The following is a 9,707-nucleotide window of genomic DNA, read 5'->3' as shown; positions in this document are numbered from 1 at the left end:
GCTGATCAAATTACAGGGAGCTGCGGTATATGCTAAGTGGTTTACTGAAGGCCCAAACATGATCCAGACCCAAACCCAGACAAACGGGGCTGACATGTCCACCAGATAGGATGAATAGCAGATATGTTTATATATTCTGAGAGAAGAGGTGGCGCTGTATTACTCTACCAAATTTCAGTTTCTTATGTAATGTAGTTCCTGAGATATTGGAAGCTGAAAATTGAATAAAAATGAGAATGCACAAAAATCAACCCCCCCCCCCCCCCCCACACACACACTAAATTGTCCACATTTCAAAAAGTGTTCATACGATCAAACTAAAATATTTTGAGATTTAAAAATATTTGAGTCACTCCAAATGTTTGTTAGATTTAAACCAATACAGTTGATGAAAAAAAATCATCATATATATTTGGAAATGTGGTATTTGATCAAAGTACAACAAATAGATACATTTTGTTCATGCTTTTATTTTTATTTTTTTAATAAAGCTCTTAATGTTGCAAAATTAACCCATGCAGTTTACATCTAGTTGGGATGGTTTTAAATCAGATTTCACAGATATCGTGGATTAAATTTTCTGTTATATATCGACTATCGCTGTATCGTGATAATATTGTTATCGTGGTGAAAATATCGCAATATATGGTATTGATACCCAGCCCTAATGCTCAAGGGAAAAAAAAAAGAAGAAAAAAAAATGAAACCTATATCTGTACAATTGCAGTTCGATTTGTGCAAATACAATGCTAAGAGAATAAATAATAGTTGTCTACAATAAACAAAGGACTAGTTTTAAGTGATTTCATTATGATTATATAATAAAACAAATTCCGAAAAAAAATATTTACAATTATGTAATATACATTAGAGTGAAAGAAGGAAGAAAACGTTTTAGAATTTACAAATTTTAGAATCAATCTGTCACTGAGAATGTTCATGTACATACTCTTTAATTTAAATGTTCACCTGCAGTACTCAATGCACTACTGTACTGTTATCTTATTATTATTAAATTTTATTATTATTACTATCTTATTATTGTTATCTTATTTTATTTAGTTTTGCACATATTAGTCTAACTACTGTTTATATATATATATATATATATATATATATATATATATATATTTTTTTTTTTTTTTTTTTTTTTTCTTCTAGTTGATTGTAATTATTTAATGTTTACACTATTAGAGAGAGCACAGTTCACCAAGTCTAATTCCTCGTGTGTATAACAAACTTTATTGGCCATGTAATGTATATTCTGATTCTGAATTTAAGCATCAAAACTTCCTCCGATCCAATAAAAATGTAATTTCTTAAAGATAAATGGATATTGTTAGTTTAATGCTGGATTAAAAAAAAAAAAACCCAATTATTCATTTTTGTTATTTTTTATACAAAACTAATCAAAATGATTTAATTTGCTGTTATTCTATTTATTTATTTTTAAAAATGTAAAAGTCAAATCGGCTACTGAACACTCCCGAACAGTATGGGGCGGTAATGAGTGCTTAGTGTTGTTGCCAACCGCCAACGAATACCATAGAAGAAGATAAAAAAAGACGAAGAAGTCGTCATTTTAATGCGACGCTGTTTTTGTTGCTTTTTCCACGCTTTTCCCCTCAATTACCGACATGTCTGTAGTTAACGAATCAAATGTACCATCCTACATTTTCAGAGATTTTATTAATAAGCGTCTTAGTGCTGTTGCTGAGGAGATTTTCTCCGTGTTTGAACGAACTGTCGACAAATACGAGAAAGAGCTCGACCGTCAGCGTCGACTGCTGGATGCCAGCGGGAAGCCTGGGACCTCAGGTATGTATGTACCACACACACACACACACACACAATGTGTGGTTCTCAACATTTTCAGCCCCGCGACCCCCAAAATCAAAGTGGTTGAACATTGAAGAACAGTCATGTGGAGACAGGGCCATCTATAAGGGGGAATAAAGGGGAGAGATTTTTGGGGTCCATCTATACAGTCAGCAAAAATGATGGTCCATTGTTCTATGAATCTGTGATAACCACATTTATTTATTGATATTAATATCCACTGTTATTCAGGAAGTTTATTATTATTTGTGCCATAGTATATAGTCATTTTAAAGATGTAAATCCTTGTTTTAATCATAAGTAAAATAGGTCAAAAGTGACCAAAAATGGGGGTAAAAGTGTCAGTATTGGCTTAAAAAGTAGGAACAGTTAGTTTAAAATGGTAAATAATGGGAATGATAAACCGTGATTGTGGTTAAATTGGCAAAAAAAATAAGCATGAAATATGGTGTAAAGAGGTTAAAAGTGACAATGTGTCAACATATGCGACATTAGGTGGAACAAGTGGTGGGAAGGGATTTAAGTACCGAAAAAGCTTTGAAAGTGTGAAAAATCATATTGAAATATGATGGAGAAGTGGCAAAAATGGGAGTAATGTAGCAAAAATGTCCTAAAAGGAGCAAAAATATGGCAAGTTTGGTGTAGTTGTAGAAATAGGGTAAAAATTAGAGCTGGGTATCGCCAGGGGTACCTCGTGATACAATATATCGCAATATTTTTTCCACGACACCGATATCGCGATACGGCGATATATCACGGGAAATTTTATACGCAATACATCACGATATCTGTGTCACTGAAGAAATTCAGAATTGATCTACTGCACTGAATCCATTTCACAGGAATTACAAAACATTGTCAGTCAATTTCACATGAATGACAGCCAAGTAAAACACAGTGTATACTGCACAGTGGCTCTTCTTCACACACACGCACACACACACACTTTGTAAATAGTGGGTAGTGGCTTATACCGATATCGATCCAATATGATATCAGCACGAATCATACATACTTTTATTACTTATTTTGTAATGTGGAATGTTAGAAAAGGCTTGATCAAGTGGTGTTACTCAAACTGAGAACAATAGTCAGCAATTCAAAAGTGTCAGTATATGGTGGGAACAACTGAGGGCGGGGACACCCCTAATATATATAGTTTTTGTCATGTCTTGTATGTTGCAATAAAACTAATCAATATTTGTTGCCAGTGAATTGATGACGTGTTGCGAGACAAAACCTTGCGATATATCGTATCGATATCTATGCACATCATTAGCAAAATAAGCAAAAATTGGCTCAAATTGTTCAAAATTTTCTCAGTGTCTTGCAACCCCAAATGGGGTCCTCTAGACCCCAAGGTTGAGAACCATGGAATCATAGAAATGAACTTAAAGAGTACCTGTAACAGTCTTTTTTAAAACATCAGTACGACATGTCCAGTATTTAATACTGTACATGGAAAGTATGTTTGTTTTATTGGTGCACATGGTCCATATATGTAGTTAGACACTTTTATAGTCATATCAAATGAATGATAATCTTTTAAAAAAATATTTCCCCTTGACAAGGAGTTTGAGAACCATTGCCCTAAAAATGACATTATTGTGTAAATTAGCAAATAAATCAGTTGTACTTAGTTCAGTCCCTCCAAATTCAGAAATTCAATTTGACTTCACTATATATTTGCAGGCACTCACACCTTCCCCATCCTTATATCACACGACTAGTCATTTTCAATCGCAAACTGTCAAAAGAACTCCCCATTTTTCTAAAATCCTGCAATTCCTCACAAACAGAATTCCTCTAAATCGCATAGAAATTGGTCACAAAATCAAGGAATATTGGCCCACTTGAGTTCAACTGAAGTTGTGAGACATTTTTTCTGCATTTGTGTCCTCAGAACTCCCACAGGCCTCTGTGAAAGACGAGGTTCCCCTGAAACAGCAGCACTGGGAACCGAACAAGAGGACCAGTGTGGATCACAGTGAAATACAACATTCACTGATTAAAAATGAAGAACATAAAGATATACAAATCAAGGAGGAACAGGAAGAATCCTGCTCCAGTCAAGGTGCTGAGACGCTTTAACAATTATTTTAATGTAATATTTAAACATTATTAGATCATATAAACAGCAATATACTTAAGATTATTTATGAAAATGTTAACATTTCATCTAGTGAGCATTTGTTTTCTCTGTAAAGAAGTTGTTTAAAAATGTGCTGAATTGCTGTGAAAATAATGTATTTTTGTGTAGAAATGTTCTCGCCCTTTGAGAAAAATATCCTCCATCAGCACCAAAGGGTTAATGACTCCTGTCAACAGAAAAGCATGTTGGAGAAAAAAGGTGAGTAAATCCACAAAAACAGTGTATAAATGAGTTTGAACAGAAATGTGACCTGCTGTCAAATCCAAGGGATTATTTTCAGACTTCTGACTAAACATAGTTATTAGTCGTAGATTTGATAAATGGAAGCTCTAAAGCGACAATGACCTTCAGTTGGATTTGTGACTTAATAATTATTTTAATATGTTCTCATATTCATCCTTTAAAACAGCTGGAGATGATAATTTATTATTGGATAAAGACAGTTTAGGCCTCATAGATTAATACATTTAATCATTTGCTCGAGAGAAAAAAAAATATTGTCGCTTGAAAGTTTTGATCTCCACATATTCGGAAAAGTTTCGCGCATTGCATTGTGGGATGTGGAGTCCTGTAGACCAGGGGTTCTCAACTTTGGGGTCGGGATCCCATTTAGTGTTGTGAGACACTGGGAGGGGGGGTCGATATTTGGCGCTAGTGAATCGATAAAGTATCGAAAGGTGAAACCTTGCAATATATCGTTGCATCGATATTTTTGGCACACCCATGCAGATATATATTTTTATAGCTTATTTTGTATTTAAATTAGGGATGTCCCGATACTACTTTTTCACTTCCGATACGATACCAATTTTGCAGTCTTGAGTATTGGCCGATACCGATCCGATGCCAGCACGAATCATACATACTTTTATGACTTATTTTGTCGAGGGGAATGTTAGAAAAGACTTGATAAAGTGATGTTACTCAAACAGAGAACAATAATCAACAACAGTAGGTATGAGAAAAACTGACTCATTTATTATTAACCAATTGGTTACATACATTTTAACCTTCAACATAATATCTACACTATTCTACAATTGAATAAATATATATCGTAGATTTTAGATGCAGTTCGATAAAATCCAATAATCGTTTTCTGGCTGATATCAGACCGATATCGGATCGGGACATCCCTAATTAAAATGCTCGTTTTTGGAGTCACTGCTTTCGTTACTTCTCAGAACATGAAAAGCATGATTAGATGTATTACCGAGTGTGTCCTAACTCAACCTTTCCTTAATCAAGCCACTCTACAGAACTCACTCACACGTGCTGTCCCTTAGAGGAGAAAAAGCCAAAAGTGGCACATATTGTGCAGCGGTTTGTTAATGAATGAGCCTGTGTGGCATTTTTATCAGCAAATTTAACCCAGAATTGTCTTTCTGGTCAGAGTTTTATTGAGCTATAAATAGAGATTAATATATCGCCAGTTTGAGAAAAAATATTGAGACGAGTTTTGGTCCATATCGCCCAGCCCACCTTTTTTTTTGCACATTTTTTTCCCAATTTCAGGAAATATTTCAACTCATTCCACCATTTTTCCCTCCTAATGTTGCACATGTTGACCCATTATTGTCACTTTTAACCTCTTTTTACAATATTTCATGCTTATTTGTGCTAATTCAGCCACATTCACGATTTGTCGTGACAATTATTTTCCAGTTTAAACTAATTGTCAATCGAACCTGCATTAAAAAAAATACTAGCTGAACTAGAAAGTTAGGAGTTTTTGGCTTTATTAAGCAATACACAATTGATATTAAAAAAAGTATCAGGCCCGGACATATTTTCTTTCTATATTCTCCCTTAAACAAATGGATTTTGGAGCATTTAACGGTTATAGAAACTTGTCTGATTAAGTTAAATATATTTTTTGACTAAAGAATGTCTCCTTTGTTTAAAGTTTTCTCAGCTTCCCTATATTTGTTCTTCCAGAGCTCCGGCAGCAGCTTTTCTATGACAAAAGCGACGTTTCTACCGCACAGAAGCACCACAGCCATAAAAACAACCCGGACAATGCAGAGCCTCGACAAACAAAGGAGGAACAAGAGGACCCTTGGCCGACTCAGGATGTAGAGCGTCCTAGTTTAACGCAAGAGACCGATGTGTTTATGGTGACTGTTCCCAATGGAGCAAGTGACGAGAACCAATGCCAGGTGATGAGTGCGCAGTTTATTTCAGCATCAACTGAAGCGATCGTAGCAGGCCCTGTTCGGAAGCGTGTAAAATGTGACTTGTGTGGAAACAGCTTCAGGAACAAGTCCAAGTTGGGAGTACACATGAGAATCCACACGGGCGAGAAGCCGTATCCTTGCGAAACTTGCGGTAAACATTTCAGACGAAGCCACGCGCTGAAGGCTCACAGGAGGATCCACACAGGTGAGAAACCGTATGACTGTAAAGTATGTGGAAGATACTACAGAACCCGTGGTCACGTGACTGAACACATGAGAATGCACACAGGTGAGAAGCCGTACCACTGTGGCACGTGCGATAAAAGATTTTCCAGGTTGTCAAACTTGACGATTCACAGGCTAATACACACGGGGGTGAGATACAGTTGTACCACTTGTGGAAAGTCGTATTCTCAGCAGGCGACTTTGAGAAGACACTGGAAGCTCCATTCACTGGAGGAAATCGTAATACCATGAGAGTCCACTTGGGTAAGACATCATAGACCAGGGGCCTCATGTACAAAGACTTACGTGAAAAATGGTGTGAAAAAAGCGTACATCTCAATCCAAAAACAAGCGTACGCTCAAAAAAAGTCAGATGTTTTAATCTGTGCGTAGGACTGGATCACCATCCTTTGAACATCTGAATCGGCATATGTCATATAGACACACAGTTGGCTGCATGCTTGACTTCTTGGGTGTGTTAAGAAGTAGGGGTGTCCCAGCCAGAAAACTAATATCGGATTTTATCGGACTGCATAAAAAAATCACTGATATATTTATTAAATTGTAGAATACTGTAGATATTATGTTGAAGGTTAAAATGTATGTAACCAACTGGTTAATAATAAATGGGTCAGGTTTTTTCATACCTACTGTTGCTGACTATTGTTCTCTGTTTGAGTATCACTTGATCAAGCCTTTTCTAACATTCCACATGACAAAATAAGTAATTAACGTATGTATGATTCGTGCTGATATCGCATCGGATCAATATCGGTATCGGCCAATAATCAAGGCTGCAATATCGGTATCGTATTGGAAGTGAAAACCTCGGGACATCCCTATTAAGAAGTGGGAAGCGGATTAAGGGAGAGATGGAAAATGCTATATACTACTACTAATAATAATAATTGCAAAATGTTAAATGTTAATTGTCTGTCCGCCATCTGATCAAGGCTGTGGCTTAATGTGTAACTGATAACTCTGTGTAAAACACTTTGGTATTAAGCAATCTATAAGTGAAGTCTGTTTACCGGTACGTCAATCGCCAAGCCCACCGCCTGAACAGTCCGTTGGATTGTGTGCGGCTGCTAATGATGGCTGGGCTGAAAGCGTTACAGTGTTCAGACGTAAGTATCTGTTACTCAGAGGATGGCTGACCAGCGTACAGAGCTTTGACAGGTAGTGAATAACATGTAGCGGACTCAGACATATAAAATAAATTAAAAAAACGTACGTATGCCACCTCAGGGCGTGAAAGACCGCACATTTCCATGCTCACTCCAGTTTCTGAACATCAGGATTTTGCCTTGGATTTGGGCGTACACACATTTTTGGGCGTATGTACCTTCAGTACATGAGGCCCCTGGGCTGCCCAATCTTTTTTGACCCAAGATCTACTTTTCAAATAGCCAACCTCGCGAGCTCTACCAGTTCAGTGTCAAAATCACAAACCCACACTCATCGTTTCCAGCATGCAGTCACTTTACCTCAACCACTAGACATCACATCACAAACCCTCCCTCTCTCTAACACACATTCCTTTCACACAGTTGCCAGTTTGCATAGTGCACTGTAGCACAAACCCGCTCTCACTGCCACAGACACACACACACACACAAAGAAACATACACACAAAACACAATCTCCGTTATGTTTTTAATATCGTCAAACAGGCAATCCACTGCCATGAGAAAGGCTTCCTTCACCACTTCACCGTCTTTGAACGGCTTCTTATGTTTAGCAAGAACGCGACTGACGCGATAGGAAGCAATAGTTGTGGCCTTTGGTAAAAATTGATTGCCGCGCTGCAAGCTGTGCTTTCAATTTGCACACTTTAGTGGTGCGTACCGGCGTTTTTGTAGGGAAATCCTTCTCGTACCTTCCGTGCAACGTTGAAAAAAAATGCAGCTTCGGATTCCCGCTCTTTGCCAACACCATCGTTTAAATGAGAATAAACAAAAAAATTATCTGCTCTGATGACTTAGCTGCGTGCAACGGCTGACAGCTGTCAACTTCCGGTCAGATTGAACCTGACCTTTTTAATTTTTCACTTTTTTTGTGGACGTGTTTAAGAGTCTGATAGGGTGTACAGGCAAGTACTCATAGGCTGTAGTGTGCATTTAACAATAAAAAACATAACACACAATCAACTTTAGTTTCTTTACTTTCCAACACTCCTCGCGATCGACTGGTTGGCCACTCCTGTCATAGACCACATATGTCAGGGGTGTCAAACTCATTTTAGTTCAAGGGCCACATACGACCCAGTTTGACCTCAAGTGGGCCAGGCCAGGAAAATCCATATTTTTGTGAAGGAAAAAAGCAAAAATTCAAACAAAATCCAGAATGTGAAGCAATGTCTAAGCAACTTGACTTAGAAACAAATTTTCTAAGTCAATTGCAAATTTTCTCAAAATTTGCAATTTTTTTAGCCAGAATTCCATGGGATAATTTGCGTGAAATTTTCAGCTTTTTAAAAATAATTGCAATTTAATATCATTGATAACAAGTATTGTAACTCCTACTGTATTTTATCTAAATCTTACATAGTACTTTACAAAAAGTCCTGTTTTTGCTGCCGTTTCTACTTTGAACAAAATATTCCGGCGGGCCAGACTAGAAGATCTAGCGGGCTCGAACTTGGCCCACAGGCCTTGAGTTTTATGTCAAATTATTTGGTAATTTTTATAAATGACCATATATGGCTTATCCTTCACAGAAACATGGATTTTTCTAGGCCGGCCCACTTCAGATCAAACTGGGTCGTATGTGGCCCTTGAACTAAAATGAGTTCGACACCCCTGACACGGACTTTAAATCTGAGTAGAAAAAGTCTTACATGTATGAGTTATGTAAATAATTGAACCCGTCTTGTTTTTTTGTAAAACGTGAAATTCCACATATTAGAAATGTAAAATTCAGAAACTATATGTATGAACAAGCCCCTGAAAGTACTCTGTCTCGCTATCGGTTTTCCATTGATTCTATTTGTAAATTGTGCTGTCAATAGGGATCACATATGCAGTTGAATACCATGTGGTTAATTGGAAAAAGAGGAAATATATAAGCACTGTACAGGTTGTATGTCTGAAGCTGAATAATAAAACTTTATTTGTTAAGTCGATCTTCATTTTGTGCTGTTCTTGACTTGAAAATAACTTCTCTTCACTGGATGTGTTCACTAGACTTCACTCAAAGAACTAGATATTCAATTACTTATTTAATATTATTTATAGTATTGTTTATATAAGTATAGGTGAAAAACCTCAAAAGGAAAATACACAGTACAAGAACAATTACACAACTATTCAGTC

The 9,707-nt window shown here is 36.8% G+C and overlaps 1 protein-coding gene across 1 annotated transcript; it reads left to right on the top strand.

Moving 5' to 3' along the window:
- Nucleotides 1–1,563: 1,563 nt before the first annotated feature.
- On the top strand, nt 1,564–7,020 carry LOC114478973 (zinc finger protein 570-like). The gene is made up of 4 exons (XM_028472351.1): nt 1,564–1,818; nt 3,743–3,913; nt 4,100–4,189; nt 5,930–7,020. Exons 1-4 carry the CDS (start codon nt 1,638–1,640, stop codon nt 6,643–6,645), a joined length of 1,158 nt encoding a protein of 385 aa, XP_028328152.1. The 5' UTR covers nt 1,564–1,637; the 3' UTR covers nt 6,646–7,020.
- Nucleotides 7,021–9,707: the final 2,687 nt, after the last annotated feature.

This window comes from Gouania willdenowi, chromosome 17, assembly GCF_900634775.1.
Source record: "Gouania willdenowi chromosome 17, fGouWil2.1, whole genome shotgun sequence".
NCBI classification, from domain to species: Eukaryota; Metazoa; Chordata; class Actinopteri; order Blenniiformes; family Gobiesocidae; genus Gouania; species Gouania willdenowi.
This window is presented reverse-complemented; position numbering and strand designations above follow the sequence as displayed.

Coding starts and splice junctions, on each gene's coding strand:
- LOC114478973 (XM_028472351.1), top strand. CDS start 1,638: ATGTCTGTAGTTAACGAATCAAATGTACCATCCTACATTTTCAGAGAT. Junction 1,819..3,742: donor CGGGAAGCCTGGGACCTCAG/GTATGTATGTAC, acceptor TTGTGTCCTCAG/AACTCCCACAGGCCTCTGTG. Junction 3,914..4,099: donor AGAATCCTGCTCCAGTCAAG/GTGCTGAGACGC, acceptor ATTTTTGTGTAG/AAATGTTCTCGCCCTTTGAG.